This window comes from Chiloscyllium plagiosum, unplaced genomic scaffold (genome assembly GCF_037043375.1).
Source record: "Chiloscyllium plagiosum isolate Xiang-an unplaced genomic scaffold, Cpla_swu_hap1 HiC_scaffold_23, whole genome shotgun sequence".
Lineage (NCBI taxonomy): Eukaryota > Metazoa > Chordata > Chondrichthyes > Orectolobiformes > Hemiscylliidae > Chiloscyllium > Chiloscyllium plagiosum.
Genome location: NW_028270161.1, coordinates 6,404,170 through 6,421,906, shown reverse-complemented (window position 1 = coordinate 6,421,906; position 17,737 = coordinate 6,404,170). Strand labels below are relative to the sequence as shown.

Below are 17,737 nucleotides of genomic sequence, written 5' to 3'. Positions count from 1 at the left end.
TCTCAACCTTCTTCTCTCTAATGAAAACAGCCTGAACCTTTCCTCGTAAGGCCTTCCCTCCATACCAGGCAATATCCTAGTAAATCTCCTCTGAACCCTTTCCAGAGCTTCCACATCCTTCCTATAATGTGATGACCAGAACTGTATGCAATACTCCAAATGTGGCCGCACCAGAGTTTTGTACAGCTGCAGCATGACCTCATGATTCCGAAACTCAATCCCTGTACTAATAAAAGCTAACACACTGTATGCCTTCTTAACAGCCCTATCAACCTGGGTGGCAAGTTTGAGGGATCTATGTACATGGACACCAAGATCTCTCTGCTCATCTACACTACCAAGAATCTTACCATTTGCCCATTACTCCTTCCAAAGTGAATCACCTCACACTTTTCTGCATTAAACTCCATTTGCCACCTCTCAGCCCATCTCTACAGCTTATCTCTGTCTCTCTGTAACCTGCAACATCCTTCGGTACTATCCACAATTGTACCAATTTTAGTGTTGTCCGCAAATTTATTAACCAATCATTCCACACCCACACCCTCGTTTATAAAAATGACAAACAGCAGTGGACCCAAAATAGATCCTTGTGATAGACCTCAAGTAACTGAGCTCCAGGATGAACATTTCCCATTAACCACCACCCTCTGTCTTCTTTCAGCTAGCCAATTTCTGATCCAAACCACTAAATCACCCTCAATCCCATGCCACTGTATTTTGTGCAATAGCCTACTATGGAGAACCTTATCAAACACCTTACTGAAACCCATAGAGGCTACATCAACGGCTTTACTCTCATCCACTTGTTTGGTCACCTTCTCAAAGAACTCAATAAGGTTTGTGAGGCATGACCTACCCTTCACAAAACCGTGTTGACCATCCCTAATCAACTTATTCCTCTCTAGATGATTATAAATCCTACCTCCTATAACCTTTCCCAACAATTTGCCCACAACCAAAGTAAAGCTCACAGGTCTATAATTACCAGGGTTGTCTATACTCCCCTTCTTGAACAAGGGAACATTTGCAGTCCCTCAGTCTTCTGGTATTCCTGCAGACAATGACAGTATAAAGATCAAAGCCAAAGGTTTGGCAATCTCCTCCCTGGCTTCCCAGAGAATCCTAGGATAAATCCCATCCAGCCCGGGGGCTTTATCTATTTGCACACTTACCAGAATTTCTAAGTTAAAAATCACGCAATACCAGGTTATAGTCCAACAGGTTTATTTGAAAGTACTAGCTTTTGGAGCGCTGCTCCTTCATCAGGTGGTTGTGGAGTATAAAATCGTTAGACACAGAATTTATAGCAAAAGTTTACAGTGTGATGTAACTGAAATTATATATTGAAAAAGACCTGGATTGTTTGTTCAGTCTCTCATCTTTTAGAATGAACATATTGGTTTCAGTTCTTTCATATGTAAATCGTAGAACTTTTTCTAAAAGTTACATTCTCAGTTGAACTTTAACAATTGGTGTCATGTCGGCCCAGATAATGTATTTGAGTTGTGAGCTGCCCGTATGAAACTGTCTGTGCCACAATGGTCAGACTGATTCTCGTCTAAAAAACAGACATACAGAATCTTACATGGATTCATGCAGTTTTTGAGGAATGTAAAATGTAATTCTGCATGTACAAATTCACCCACAAACTTGTGTGTGCACGTTGGGGGGAGGGGGGCGTGGTTATGAGTGTCTGTGAGAGTGTTGAGGGGTATAAATCTATGACAGGATGTGTGTGGGAGTATATGTGTGAGTGTAATAGAGAGGGTCTGCCGGAGTGTGTGTGCCCCTAGGTGTGTGTGTGTGTGTATACGCGTCCATCTGTCAGTATGCGTGTATAGGGCAGTGGGGTCACCTATAATGTGACATGAACCCAAGGTCCAGGTTGAGGCCACTTCCACAGGTACCGAACTTGGCTATCAGTCCCTGCTCGGCCACTTTGCGTTGCTGCCTGTCCCGAAGTCTGCCTTGGAGGATGGGTCACCCGAAGATCCATTATCCAGTTTATTGCCTGAATGACACTGGATTCACAATCCTTGAATGGATTTGGAGGAGCCGACGCCGGACTGGGGTGTACAAAGTTAAAAACCACACCACACCAGGTTATAGTCCAATAGGTTTATCTGTAAGCATTAGCTTTAGGAGCGCTGCTCCTTCATCAGGTGGTTGTGGAGTATAAGATTGTAAGACACAGAATTTATAGCAAAAGTTTACAGTGTGATGTAACTGAAATATTATATTGAAAAAGACCTGGATTGTTTGTTAAGTCTCTCGTCTTTTAGAATGAACCTATTAGTTTCAGTTGTTTCGTATGTAGATCGCAATCTTTTTTAAAAAGTTACATTCTCAAGTAAACTTTAACATTGGGTTTCCTCCGGGTGCTCCGGTTTCCTCTCAGTCCAAAGATGTGCAGGTCAGGTGAATTGGCTATACTAAATTGCCCGTAGTGTTAGGTAAGGGGTAAATGTAGGGGTATGGGTGGGTTGCGCTTCGGCGGGTTGGTGTGGACTTGTTGGGCCGAAGGGCCTGTTTCCACACTGTAATGTAATCTAAAAAAAAAATTGGTGTCATGTCAGCCCAGATAATGTATTGAAGGTGTGAGCTGCCCTGTGTGAGGCTGTCTGTGCCACAATGGTCAGACTGATTCGAATCTAAAAAAACAGACTTACAGAATCTTATATGGATTCATGCAGATTTTGAGCAAATAAAATGTAATTCTGCAAGTACAAATTCACCCCACAAACCTATATGTGTATGTGTGCATGTGGGTGGGTGTGTGTGGAGGGGTATAAGTGTCTGACAGAGAGTATGTGTATGTGTGAGTGTAAAAGGGTAGAAGTCTGTGAGAGGGTTCATGTGTGAGTGTATGTGTGAGCTTATGAGAGAGGGTCTGTGTGAGTGTGTGTGTGTCTGTGTGTGCGTATAGTGCAATGGGGTCACATGTAGTGTGACATGAACTCAAGGTCCCAGTTAAGGTTTTTAGATTAGAATCAGTCTGACCATTGTGGCAGAGACAGTCTCACACAGAACAACTCGCACCTTCAATATACTATCTGGGCCGACATGACACCGATTGTTAAAGTTAACTTCAGAATGTAACTTTTAAAAACTGTTCTGCAATTTACATACAAAAGAACTGAAACCAGCATGTTCATTCTCAAAGATGAGAGACTTAACAAACAATCCAGGTCTTTTTCAATGTGTAATTTCAGTTAAATCACATTGTAAACTTTTGCTCTAAATTCTGTGCCTTACAATCTTATACTCCACAACCACCTGATGAAGGAGCAGCGCTACGAAAGCTAGTGCTTCCAAATAAACCTGTTGGACTATAACCTGGTGTTGTATGATTTTTAACTTTGTACACCCCAGTCCAACACCAGTATCTCCAAATCAGAATTTCTAACACCTTCTTCTTGTGAACCTCGATCCCATCTAGTCTAGTAGCCTGTGTCTCAGTATTCTCCTTGACAACATTGTCTTTTTCCCAGTGTGGATACTGATGAAAAATATTCATTTAGTGCTTCCCCTATCTCCTCTGACTCCAGGCACATCTTCCCACTACTGTCCTCGATTGGCCCTAACCCTACTCTAATCATTCTTTTTCCCCTTATATACCTATAGAAAACTTTAGAGTTTTCCCTTATCATATCTGCCAACAACTTTTCATGTCCCCTCCTCACTCATCTTAGCTCTCTCTTTAGGTCTTTCCTGGCTACCTTATAACTCTCAATCACCCTAATTGAGCATTCACATCTCATCCTAACATAAGACTTCTTACTTTTGACAAGAGATTCAACTTCCTTAGTAAACCACGACTCCTGCGCTCGACAACATCCTCCCTGTCTGACAGGTACTCTCTGCAACTGGATCCTCAGTTTCTGACCCACAGGCCACAACCAGTGAAAACTGGGGACAATATTGCATCCTCACTAACACTCAATACTAGAGCCCCCTAAGGGTGCGTCTCAGCCCCCTACTGTACTCGTTGCATACCCATCACTGTGTCGCCAAATACCAGACTAATGCCATTTACAAGTTCGCTGATGACATCACCATAGTCGGTCGAATCTCAGATGGCAATGAAACAGACTACAGATGGGAGGTGGAAGACCTGGAAAAATGGTGCACTGAGAACAACCTAGCTCATAATGCCAGCAAAACCAAGGAACTCATTTTTGACGTTCGGCGTGATGCTAGTCATGCCCTCCGACACATTAACAGCACAGAGGTGGAATGAATGGAGAGTGTCAAGTTCCTGAGAGTGGTCATCCACAACAAGCTTTCCTGGACTCTTCACGTGGATACACTAGTTACAAAGCCCAACAACATCTTCTTTTTTCAGGCAGCTGAGAAAATTTGGCATGCCGGCAAATATGCTTGCCAACTTTTATAGGTACGCCATCGAGTGCATTCTGTCTGGATGTATCACTATCAGGTATGGCAACTGTACCATTCAAGATTGGAGACGGTTACAGAGAGTGGTGAACTTGGCCCGGACAATCACAAAGGCCAAACTCGCATCGATAGAATCCATCTACCAGGCCCGCTGTCAAGGAAAGGCTGCCAGCATTTTCAAAGATCCATCCCACCCTGATAATGTTTTTCTACAACCTCTACCATCGGGAAGAAGGTACAGAAGCCTGAACATACGCACCAGTTGGTTTCGTAACAGTTTCTACCCTATTGTTGTCAGAATACTGAATGGACTCACAAACTCTTAACATTCGCCTATACCTGTGTTTTTGTTTTGCCGCTGTTTACCTATTATTTACTATCTATGCTACTTAACTCTGTCATCTGCCTGTATTGCTCGCAAGACAAAGCTTTTCACTGTGCCTCGGTACATGTGACAATAAATTCAATTCAATTCAACATACTTATCAAGGACACACAGTAAACGTTCCTTGAATAAACTCCACATTTCTATTGTGCCCAACCCGTGCAGTTTCCTTCCCCATCCTATGCATCCTAAATCTTGTCTTATCGCATTGTAATTGCCTTTCCCCCAGCTATAGCTCTTGCCTTCTGGTGTATACCAATCCCTGCCCATTGCTATTGTAAACATAACTGAATTGTGGTCACTATCACCAAAGTGCTCACCTACCTCCAAATCTAACATCTGGCTGTGTTCATTACCCTGTACCAAATCTAATGTAGCCTCGCCCCTTGTTGGCTTGTCCACATACTGTCAGGAAACCCTCCTGCATACAATGGACTAAAGTACTTGAACTATAGTATTCCCAGTCAATATTTGGGAAGTTCAAGTCCCCCATAACAACTAACCTGTCACTCTTGCTCCTACCGAGGATCATCTTTGCTAGAGGATCATCTTTGCTATCCTATCCTATCCTATCCTCTACATCTCTGGAACTATTCGGAGGTCTGTAGAAAATTCCCAACAGGATAACCTCTCCTTTCCTGTTTCTAAAGTCAGCCCATACTACTTCAGTTGACGAGTCCTCAAACATCCTTTCTGCAGCCGCAATATTGTCCTTGACTAACAATGCCACACCTCCACCTCTTTTACCATCTTCTTTGTTCTTACTGAAATATTTAAGTACTGGAACATGCAATAACCATTCCTGTCCCTGCTCTATCCAGGTCTCTGAAATGGCCATAACATCGAAAATCCCAGGTAATGACCCATGCTGCAATTTCACCCACCTTATTCCAGATGCTCCTGGGAATGGACAAACTTCAAACTAATCTTTTGCCTGCCGGTGCCCTCTTGCGACCCTGAAACCTTATTTCGGACCTCCCTACTCTCAACCTCCTGTATACTCGAACTGCAATTCAGGTTCCTATCTCCCTGCTGAATTAGTTTTAAACCCACCCAAAGAGCATGAGCAAATTCCCCCCCCTCCACCAGGATATTGGTATCCCTCTGGTTCAGGTGAAGACCATCCTGTTTATAGAGGTCCCATCTACTCCAGAATGAGCCCCAATTATCCAGGTATCCAAAACCCTCCATCCTGCATCATCCCTGTAGCCACGTGTTCAAATCCTCTCTCTCTCTATTCCTCATCTCACTAGCATGTGGCACGGGTAACAAAGAGAGAACAACTCTGTTTGTTCTAGCTCTTAGCTTCGACCTTACCCTCTCTGAATTTCTGCCTTAAATCCTCATCTCTCTTCCTACCTATGTTGTTGGTGCCTATGTGGACCACGACTTGGAGCTGCTCCCTCTCCCCCACAAGGATCCTGAAAACATGATCAGACACATCACGAACCCTGGCACCTGGGAGGCAACACACCAACCATGAGTCTCTCTCATTCCCACAGAACCTCCTGTCTGTCCCCTGAACAATGGAGTCCCCAATGACTAATGCTCTGCTCCTCTTCCCCCTTCCCTTCTGAGCAACAGGGACAGATTCCGTGCCAAAGACCTGTACCCCATGGCCTACCCCTGGTAAGTCATTCCCCCCAACGGTATCCAAAATGGTACACTTGTTGTTGAGGGGAACAGCCACAGGGGATCCCTGCACTGCCTGCTGGTTCCCTTTCTGTTCCCTCATGGTAACCCATCTACCTTCTTTTTTTAACCCCGAGGTATGACTACCTCCCTGTAACGCGCCTCAATAATCCCCACTGCCTCCCGAATGACCTGAAGTTTGTCCAACTCCAGCTCCAATTCCATAGCATGCTTTGAGGAGCTGAAGTTGGGTGCACTTCCTGCAGATGCAGTCAGCAGGGACACTGGTGCTGACCCTTACCTCCCACATTCTGTAGGAGAAACCTGCACATATTTCCACATCCTATTTATTTCAGCAAGGCGTTCGATAAGGTTCCTCGCATTAGGCTATTATACAAATTGCGGAGGAATGGGATTGTGGGAGACATAGCAGATTGGATCAGTAATTGGCTTGCTGAAAGAAAACAGAGGGTTGTAGTTGATGAAACATGTTCATCTTGGTGCCCAGTTACTAACGGCGTACTGCAAGGGTCGGTGTTGGGTCCACTGCTGTTCATCATTTTTATAAATGACCTGGATGAGGGCTTAGAAGGGTGGGTTAGTAAATCTGCGGAAGACACTTAAGGTCGGTGGAGTTGTGGATAGTGACGAAGGATGCAGTAGGTTGCAGAGAGACATAGATAGGATTCAGAGCTGGGCTGAGAGGTGGCAAATGGAGTTTAATGTGGACAAGTGTGAGGTGATACACTTTGGACGGAGTAATCGGAATGCAAAGTATGGGCTAATGGTAAGATTCTTGGGAGTGCAGATGAGCAGAGAGATCTCAGTGTCCATGTACACAGATCCCTGAAAGTTGCCACCCAGATTGACAAGGTTGTTAAGAAGGCATACAGTGTTTTGGCCTTTATTAATAGAGGGATTGAGTTCCGGAACAAGAAGGTTATCCTGCAGCTGTACAAAGCTCTGGTACGGCCACACTTGGAGTATTGTGTACAGTTCTAGTCACCGCGTTATAAGAAGGATGTGGAAGCTTTGAAAAGGATGCAGAGGAGATTTACTAGGATGTTGCCTGATATGGAAGCAATGTCTTACGAGGAAAGGCTGAGGGCCTTGAGGCTGTTCTCATTAGAGAGAAGAAGGTTGAGAGGTGACTTAATAGAGACATACAAGATAATCAGAGGGTTAGATAGGGTGGACAGGGAGAGCCTTTTTCCAAGTATGGGGACTGCAAACACGAGTGGACACAATTTTATAAGAAGTGAGGGGAGATAGGTATGAGACAGATGTCAGAGGTAGTTTCTTTACTCAGAGAGTAGTAAGGATATGGAATGCTTTGCCTGCAACAGTAGTAGATTTGGCAAGTTTAAGTGCATTTAAGTCGTCATTGGACAGGCATATGGACGTACATGGAATAGTGTAGGTGGGATGGGCTTCAGATTAGTATGACAGGGCGGCGCAACATTGAGGGCCGAAAAGCCTGTACTGTGTTGTTATGTTCTATGAATGAATTTTTAAAAATCCAAAAGGTGGATGATCTGCATCCCCAAAAAGACTTCCCAAAAGACATATTTAAACTGACTGGAAAGTACCAGCAAGTCTGAACACAAAGAAAAACATGATAATACAACAATTTCTTTTTTAAACATGTGACAAACGTCTTTCAAAGACATACTGTTTCTTTTTTATCCATTCTTGGGATTGGGGGTCATTGGCAGGGCCCCGCATTTATTGCCCGATCCTGGTTGCCTGTGAGAAGGTGGTGGCGAGCTATGTCCTGTGCTGCAGTCCACGTGCTGTAGGTAAACCCACAATGACCTTAGTGAGGCATTTCCAGGATTCTGACTTAGCGACAATGAAGAAGTAGTGATAGATTTCCAAGTTGGGATGGTGAGTGGCTCGGAGAGGAATTTATGTGGGGTTGTGTTCGCATGTATCTGCTGCCCTTGTCCTTGAAAATGGAAGAGGTTGTGGATTTGGAAGGTCAAAGGATCCTTGGTGAATTGCCAAGGTGCATCTTGTTGATATTACGCACTGCTTCAGTTTCTAAGGAGTGATGAATGGGGCTGAACATTGTTTGCCGATGATTGTACACCCCCACTTCTAACCTCATGATGGATGGAAGGTCACTGATGAAACAGCTGAAGATGGTTGGGCCTAGGACACTACTCTACGTGACTTCCCTCTCACAACCATGACCGATCTTCCTATGTGCTAGGTATGACTCCAATCAGTGGAGAGTTTGCCCCCGATATCCATCGATTCTAGTTTTACTCAGGCTCCTTGATGCCATACTTGATCAAATGCAGCTTTGATGTCAAGGGCTGTCACTCTCACCACATTTGTGGTATTCAGTTCGTTTGTCTATGTAAAGAGGTCAGGAGCTGAATGACATTGGCAGAACCCAAACTGGGCGACAATGAGCATGTTGCGGAGCAGATGCTGCTTGACAGCACTGTTGGTGACAACGTCCATCACTTTATTGATGGACGACAGTAGACTGTTGGGGCAATAATTGGCCAGGTTATATTTGTGTGTACAGGACATACGTGGGCAATTTACCACATTGTTGCATAGATGCCATTGTTGGAACTACATTGGAAGAGCTTGGCTAGGGGAGCAGCAAGTTCTGGAGCACAAGTCTTCAGTACTATTGCCAGAATGTTGTCAGGGCCCATCAACTTAGCAGCATCCAGTGCCTCCAACTGTTTCTTGATATCACATGAATGAGGCAGGTCATATCCAGGGATGAGAATGGTGGCATTTGGGACATTATTTGTAAGGTTTGATTCCCCCAATTTTAGCACGAGGCCCAGATGTTAGTAAGGAGGACTTTGCATGGTCCAAAAACACATTATGTTTCTTCGGCACTCACGCTGAGGAGAAAAATTACTGAGCAGGAGCTAAAGGGAAATGGATTTTAGTAGAAGAATGAAGGAAGACTAAAGTAAAGGTTTTGATAAGGCTTTTGACAGTTCTGTACGGGGGGGGGGGATGTGTGGTGGGGCAGAGAAGAGATAGTGTTAAGATAGAAGGGGGCAGGAGTATAGTAGCTAAAAGAATGGCCTGCAATCATGTGATGCGAGTCTAAAAGTAAAAGGTGCAGGCAAACCTTGAATTAGTCATAATTTGAGCCAATGTTTAACAGCAGTGGATGAGGACATGAATGGTGCTGTTCAGTTTGAGTTGTAATATGTTGAAGATTGAGGAAGAAAGGTTAATTCCAGCAAGTGGAGAATCAGAGAAGTCAAACCTCACAGTGATCCTGTTCCCCTGCCTCCCTGTACCTCCCTTCCAAGAAACATCTTGGTTTTAAGATTCTCACCTTGTTTTCAAAACCCCTCATAGCTTTGTCCCTCTCTATTTCTGATCGCCTCCAACCCACAACCCTTTAAGGTATCTGCACTCCTCAGCATCCCCAAGTTAATTGTCCCATCACTGGCAGCCACACCTTCAATTCTCTTGACACAGAGCTCTGGAATTCCCTCCCTAAACCCCTCTATTTTGCTTTTCTCTTTAAAAACATATCTCTTCAAACAAGCATTTTATCATCTGATTCAATACCTTACGTATCCTAGTGTCATATTTTCTTTTTAAATGCCCCACACCACCCTGTGAAATGCTCTGGGATATTCAATTACAAGGAGAAAGTGAGGACTGCAGATGCTGGGGATCAGAGCTTAGAAATGTGTTGCTGGAAAAGCGCAGCAGGTCAGGCAGCATCAAAGGAGAAGGAGAAGGAGAATCAATGTTTCGGGCATAAGCCCTTATGCCCGAAATGTCGATTCTCCTTCTCCTTTGATGCTGCCTGACCTGCTGTACTTTTCCAGCAACACATTTTTAAGATATTCAATTACATTCAAGATGTAAACAAAATTGTTGCTGCAGCCGTAAGGAAGTACCTATTGATTTATTTGTTAAGGTAGCATTCCCAATTCTTGATAAGTAGATTGTTGGAACGGGACTATACTCTGAGGTCTGAGTTCAAAAATGGGGCTGAGCAAATTTGTACAATGTGCCGTGTTCCCCTGAGACAGCAATTAATGGCCTCTCTGCCTGCTCTTCCCAAAAAGATTACCGACTGTGACCCATATCGAGCCTTAAAAATTGACACAACCCCTCAGGGGTGTTGACAGAGCTGGGGCCTAGTTATAACTCTATTAGAGCTCTACCTCAGTATTGACATTTCAAATGCAAAGATTTCAGTTCACGTTTCAATTTTGAGTCCAGGCCTGATCCAAGTTCCCTGGGGCACCTTCTCCCACATTCCACGCCAACACTCTTCCCTTAACCAATTATGTCTCACAAAACAAAAAAGGGAAAATAACTATATGCAAGTTTTATTATACAGAACAATTAACATGCAAGTATTATTATATAGAACAATTAACATGCAAGTATTATTATACAGAACAATTAACATGCAAGTATTATTATACAGAACAAGGACAAAAAAAAACAGACTTTAGCACAATGAAGCTTGAGATAAAACTGAGTGTGACTGAAAAGAGAGAAGTTGAGAACACAAGACAATGCTGAAAACTAACTGTACAAACGTCCTTAAGACCATAAGGTAAAGGAGCAGAAGTTAGCCATTCAGCTCAAACGAGTCTGCTCCACCAATGAGATCATGACTGATCTGATAATCCTCAATTCCATTTCCTTGTCTTTCCCCCACAACACTCCATTCCTGTACTGAATAAAAAATGTCTACCTCAGCTTTGAATATACTAAATGGCCCAACCTTAACAGCCCTCTGTAGTCAATAATTTCATTGATTCATTACTTTCTGATGGAGACATCTCTGTTTTAAATGTCTGACTTCTTATTCTGAGACTGTTCTAAACTCTCCCACAAGGGGAAACAACCTCTCAGCATCTACCCTTTCAGGCCCTTTAAGAATCTGATATGTTTCAACAATGTTTCCTCAGATTCTAAATTCAAGTGAGTACAGGTCCAATCTCTTCATAAGACAGCTCCTCTGTACCTGGTATCAGACTTGAGAATATGGTGGTGACAAAGCACAGCAGGTTAGGCCACATCCGCGGTGCAGGAGATTCGATGCTTCAGGTATAAGCCCTTCATCAGGAATTGCTTATGCCCAAAACGTTGACATTCCTGCTCCTCGGCTGTGGCCTGATCTGCTGTGCTTTTCCAGCACCACACTCTCAATTCTGATCTGCAGTCCTCACTTTCTCCCATACCCAATATCAGTCTAATCAACTTTTTCAGTATTGTCTCCAATTCCAGTACTGTATATCATTCCTTAACTGTTTGCAGAATTCCTGCTGAGGTCTGACTAGTAGTTTTAGCAAAACCTCTATTTTTATACTCCATTCCCTTTGATTTCTGTTCAGATAATTCAGAGAAAGTGTGGGAGTACATGCATTAACTGAAAGTACTATTTAAATCTGTCATTTGCAATAAGGAAACAAAACGAACAATGTGAAGTGAGCTTATCTGAATGATCAATTCTCCTCTTCAAAATTAAAAATCACACAACACTAGGTTATAGTCCAACATGTTTAATTGGAAGCACTAGCTTTCGGAGCACTGTTCCTTCATCAGGTGGTTGTGGAGTACACAACTGTAAGACAGAATTTTTAGCAAAAGTTTACAGTGTGATGTAACTGAAATTATACATTGAAAAATACCTTGATTGTTTGTTAAGTCTCTCATCTGTTAGAAGGACCATGATAGTTTCACTTTTTTCATATGTTAATCACAAAACCTTTTTTTTAAAGTTACATTCTCAGGTTAACTGTAACAATTGGTGTCAGCCCAGATAAGATGTTAAGATGTTGAAGGTGTTAGCCCCCTGTGTTCTGCTGTCTTGTGCCACAATATTTAGACTGATTCTAATTTAAAAAGTGAGTTAACAGAATATTACATGGATTCATGCAGTTTTTGAGTAAAGTACAATGTAACTCTGTAAGTAACTTTGTTTATTCATTCCTGGGATGAGGGCATCGCTGGCCAGGCCAGCACTTATTGCCCATCCCTAATTACGCAGAAGGTGGTTATGAATCAACCACATTGCTGTGGGTCTGGAGTCACCTGTAGGCCAGACCAGGTAAAAGGTGGCAGATTTCTTTCCCTAAAGGACATTCTCTCAAATTGAACTAAATCTGAGGGAACTTGTAGAACAGGGATCACCCTTTCAAATGTACAAGAAAAAAATGGAACTACAACAATATAAGGAGTAATGTTTTAACTATTTACAAATTAAAATTCCACACAGACAGAGCCCTGGTTCCCTGCAATTATTCACACTGGCGATTCTTTGATAGCCGAGCATCAAATTTAAAATAAAAGTTTCCCCGAACATCAGCGAGACTAATATAAATCTGGTACTTTACCAACAAATGGGAGGATGTTGTGGAGATTGACAAAAATAGAAGTTTCACACCAACAGCGCTCCCAAAGAGCCTTCCTGCAGCCTCACCCTGTGAGCGGCCCGAGCGGCTTTTCCTGTGACACCGCCTCAGCAACCACACCCGACTTCCGGCCGGGCCGGGGGAAGGGTTTGGGCGGCGCGCAGCCACAGCGGAAGCGGAGCCGCTGCCGTTGCCAGGAGTGATGAAGAAGGAGCAGGTGGTGAGCTGTCAGCTCTCGGCCTGGTACCCGCTCTTCAAGAAGCTCACCATCAGGAGGTGGGTCTCGCCCTCGTCGTGCAGTCCTGCAACAACAGCGACTGCTGCCGCCGCCAGCTGCATTGCTGTAGCGCCTTATGAGCAGCCAGAATGGGACATCAGGGAAGCTGGAGGGAAACCTTATAGAAAGGGGCAGGTTTACCAGAGCGGGCGGTGGTTCCTTAGGTAGGCCCTGGGGACCAATCTCATAGAGTTCTACAGCACAGAGACAGGCCCTTCGGCCCAACTGGTCCATGCTGACCAAATCATCCACCCACACTAACCCTATTTGCCTGCACTTGTGGCCCATATCTTTCTAAACCTTTCCTATTCATGTATTTAGAGTCATAAAGATGTACAGCACAGAAACAACCTTGCAGGGGATGGAAACTGTCTTCTGAGCAATAGATTTGGACAAATCTTTTCTATTATATATTCTTGAGGGGCATGGATAGGGTAAATAGACAAGATTTTTTCCCTGGGCTGGGGGAGTCTAGAACTAGATAGCATAGGTTTAGGGTGAGATCGGAAAAATTTGAGAGTCCTAAGGGGCAACTTTTTCATGCAGAGGGTGGTGTGTGTATAGAATGGGCTGACAGCTGAAGTGGTGGAGGCTGGTACAATTACAGCATTTAAAATGGATGGGTATATGAATAGGAAGGGTTTAGAGGGCTGTGGACCAAGTGTTGGTGAATGGGACTAGGTTAATTTAGGATATCTGGTTGGCATGGACGAGTTGCACTGAAGGGTCTGATTCTGTGCTGTACATCTCTGACTCTAAATACATGGATGCAAAAGGTTTAGAAGGATATGGGCCAAGTACAGGCAAATGTGGTTAATGTGGATATACGTTTTGGTAAGTATGGACCAGTTTAGGCTGAAGGGCTTGTCTCTGTGCTGTAGGACTCTATGACTCTAGAGATTGGGCCTGAACTCCCAGAAGATTGGAATAGTGAATATCGCTGGAATATTGAAGAATGAGAGGCGACTCGATTGAAACATTTACTTGGGGGACTTGACAGAGTAGCTGAAGAAAAGTAGCTTCCCCTTGTTGGATAGTCTAGGACCAGAGGGCATCATCTCAGAGTGAGGGGCCTCCCATGTAAGACAGCGATGAGGGTAGTGAACCTGTGGAATTCTTTCGGGAAATAATCCTGAAAGGAATGCAGATGCTGTAAATCAGAAAAACAAACATAAATTGCTGGAAAAGTTCCACAGGTCTGGCAGTGTCTGTGGAGAGAAATCAGAGTTAACATTTTGGGTCAAGTGACCCTTCCTTAGAACTGAAATCCTTTGTACCATTTCTCAGTTATCTTAAAGTTTTAAAAGTGTATTCAAGGCTGAGATAGACAGATTTTTTAATCAGTAAGGGAATCCAGTGATTTGGGGGAGAAAGTGGATTTGAGGATTATCAGATGAGCTACAATCTCATTGAATGGCAGACCAAACTCAATAGGCTGAGTGGCCTACTTCTGCTTTTGTGTCTTATAGCTGCAAAGATCATGGGGGGTGCGATCTCCAACATTTAAAATTGGGACTTGTGCACAAAAGTTTTCAAGACTCTTCTCCCTGCAGTACTGGCAGAATACCAACTTGTCAGAAGAACCATCTTTCAGATGACACATTATACCCAGGCAGTGTCTGCCTCTTGGGAGGTGAAGGGTTCAGTAGCTGTGATTTCAAAGTAGTGAAAAAACGATTACCCCTTCAGTGTCAGAAAATAGGCAATTATCCAGTCATTATTATTTCCCTGATCTTGCCATGTGCAAATTGACTCCCAGAGGTAACAGTGGCTGAAGGACCTGAACTGAAGGGAATTTATATTTGCCAGGAAATGGGGTTGGAGAGCCTGTTAGGTCTGAAGGCTGATAAGTCCCCGGGGCATGGTGGTCTACATCCCAGGGTACTGAAGGAGGTGTCTCTAGAAATCGTGGATGTGTTGGTGATTAGTTTCCAGAGTTCGATAGATTCAGGATCAGTTCTTGCGGATTCGAGGGTGGCTAATGTTGTACCACTTTTTAAGAAAGGAGCGAGAGAGAAAGCAGGAAATTATAGACCAGTTAGTCTGACCTCAGTGGTGGGAAAGATGCTGGAGTCAATTAAAGGATGAAATTACGACACATCTGGATAGCAGTAACAGGATAAGTCAGAGTCAGCATGGATTTATGAAGGGGAAATCATGCTTGACTAATCTTCTGGAATTTTTTGAGGATGTAACTCTGAAGATGGACAAGGGAGATCCAGTGGATGTAGTGTACCTGGACTTTCAGAAAGCCTTTGATAAAGTCCCACATCGGAGGTTAGTGAGCAAAATTAGGGCGCATGGTATTGGGGGCAAAGTACTGACTTGGATTGAAAATTGGTTGGTTGACAGGAAACAAAGAGTCGTGATAAACGGCTCCCTTACGGAATGGCAGGCAGTGACCAGTGGGGTACCGCAGGGATCCGTGCTGGGACCGCAGCTTTTTACAATATATATTAATGATATAGAAGATGGTATTACTAGTAACATTAGCAAATTTGCTGATACAAAACTGGGTGGTAGGGTGAAATGTGAGGAGGATGTTAGGAGAATACAGGGTGACCTGGACAGGTTAGGTGAGTGGACAGATGCATGGCAGATGCAATTTAATTTGGATAAATGTATGGTTATCCACTTTGGTGGCAAGAACAGGAAGGCAGATTACTACCTAAATGGAGAGAAAGTGAGGGCTGCAGATGCTGGAGATCAGAGCTGAAAATGTGTTGCTGGAAAAGCGCAGCAGGTCAAGCAGCATCCAAGGAACAGGAGAATCGACGTTTCGGGCATAAGCCCTTCTTCAGGGCTTATACCCGAAATTCTCCTGTTCAATTCTCCTGTTCCTTGGATGCTCCCTGACCTGCTGCGCTTTTCTAGCAACACATTTTCAGCTACTACCTAAATGGAGTCAAGTTAGGTAAAGGGGCAGTACAAAGAGATCTGGGTATTCTTGTACACCAATCAATGAAGGCAAGCATGCAGGTACAGCAGGTAGTGAAGAAAGCTAATAGCATGCTGGTCTTCATAACAAGAAGGATTGAGTATAGGAGCAAAGAGGTTCTTCTGCAGCTGTACAGGGCCCTGGTGAGACCGCACCTGGAATATTGTGTGCAGTTCTGGTCTCCAAATTTGAGGAAGGACATTTTGGCTATTGAGGGAGTGCAGCGTAGGTACACGAGGTCAATTCCTGGAATGGCGTGACTATCTTATGTTGAAAGATTGGAGCGACTGGGCTTGTATACCCTTGAGTTTAGAAGACTGAGAGGGAATCTGATTGAGACGTATAAGATTATTAAAGGATTGGACACTCTGGAGGCAGGAAACATGTTTCCGCTGATGGGTGAGTCCCGAACCAGAGGATACAGCTTAAAAATAAGGGGTAGGCCATTTAGGACAGAGATGAGAAGAAACCTCTTCACCCAGAGAGTGGTGGGTGTGTGGAATGCTCTGCCCCAGAAGGCAGTGGAGGCCCAGTCTCTGGATTCGTTTAAGAAAGAGTTGGATAGAGCTCTCAAGGATAGTGGAATCAAGGGTAATGGAGATAAGGCAGGAACTGATTGAGGATGATCAGCCATGATCATCATGAATGGTGGTGCAGGCTCGAAGGGCAGAATGGCCTACTCCTGCACCTATTGTCTATTTCCTACATTACAGCAATTGCTACACATCGAGAAATATTTTATTAGCTTTAGAGATCTCATGGAATAAAGGGAGAACTAGCCATTTGGATACAGAACTGGCTCAAAGGTAGAAGACAGAGGGTGGTGGTGGAGGGTTGTTTTTCAGACTGGAGGCCTGTGACCAGTGGAGTGCCACAAGGATCGGTGCTGGGTCCTCTACTTTTTGTCATTTACATAAATGATTTGGATGCGAGCATAAAAGGTACAGTTAGTAAGTTTGTAGATGACACCAAAATTGGAGGTGTAGTGGATAGTGAAGAGGGTTACCTCAGATTACAACAGGACCTGGACCAGATGGGTCAATGAGCTGAGAAGTGGTGGATGGAGTTTAATTCAGATAAATGCGAGGTACTGCATTTTTGGAAAGGAAATCTTAGCAGGACTTATACACTTAATGGTAAGGTCCTAGGGAGTGTTGCTGAACAAAGACACCTTGGAGTGCAGGTTCATAGCTCCTTGAAAGTGGAGTCGCAGGTAGATAGGATAGTGAAGCAGGTGTTTGGTATGCTTTCCTTTATTGGTCAGAGTATTGAGTACAGGAGTTGAGAGGTCATGTTGCGGTTGTACAGGACATTGGTTAGGCCACTGTTGGAATATTGCGTGTAATTCTGGTCTTCCTATTGGAAAGATATTATGAACTTGAAAGGGTTTAGAAAAGATTTACAAGGATGGTGTCAGGGATGGATGATTTGAGCTTTAGGGAGAGTCTGAACAGGCTGGGGCTGTTTTCCCTGGAGCGTCGGAGAGGTTTACAAAATTGAGGGGCATGGATAGGATAAACAGACAAAGTCTTTACCCTGGGATCGGGGAGTCCAGAACTAGAGGGCATAGGTTTAGGGTGAAAGGGGAAAGATATAAAATAAACCTAAGGGGCAACCTTTTCACACAGAGGGTGGTATGTGTATGGAATGAGCTGCCAGAGGATGTGGTGGAGGCTGGTACAATTGCAACATTTAAGAGGCATTTGGATGGGTAAATGAATAGGAAGGAT

At 43.9% G+C, this 17,737-nt stretch overlaps 2 protein-coding genes across 4 annotated transcripts in view; one reads left to right on the top strand and one right to left on the bottom strand.

The window, feature by feature from the left end:
- Positions 1-12,869, bottom strand: part of nudt5 (nudix (nucleoside diphosphate linked moiety X)-type motif 5) — a 42,427-nt gene extending 29,558 nt beyond the window's left edge. Inside the window, exons 1-2 of the mRNA XM_043714159.2 lie at positions 12,775-12,869; positions 11,858-12,002 (exon numbers count right to left, since the gene is read on the bottom strand). The gene's annotated coding sequence lies outside the window, so the exon portion shown is untranslated. The remainder of the gene's footprint in view (positions 1-11,857; positions 12,003-12,774) is intronic.
- Positions 12,870-12,947: 78 nt separating this feature from the next.
- Positions 12,948-17,737, top strand: part of cdc123 (cell division cycle 123 homolog (S. cerevisiae)) — a 38,333-nt gene continuing 33,543 nt past the window's right edge. For all 3 annotated transcript variants that reach the window (XM_043714156.2, XM_087999343.1, XM_087999342.1), the window contains exon 1: positions 12,948-13,068. In XM_043714156.2, coding sequence (XP_043570091.2) covers positions 12,995-13,068 — 74 coding nt within the window. In that variant the 5' untranslated portion in view covers positions 12,948-12,994. The remainder of the gene's footprint in view (positions 13,069-17,737) is intronic.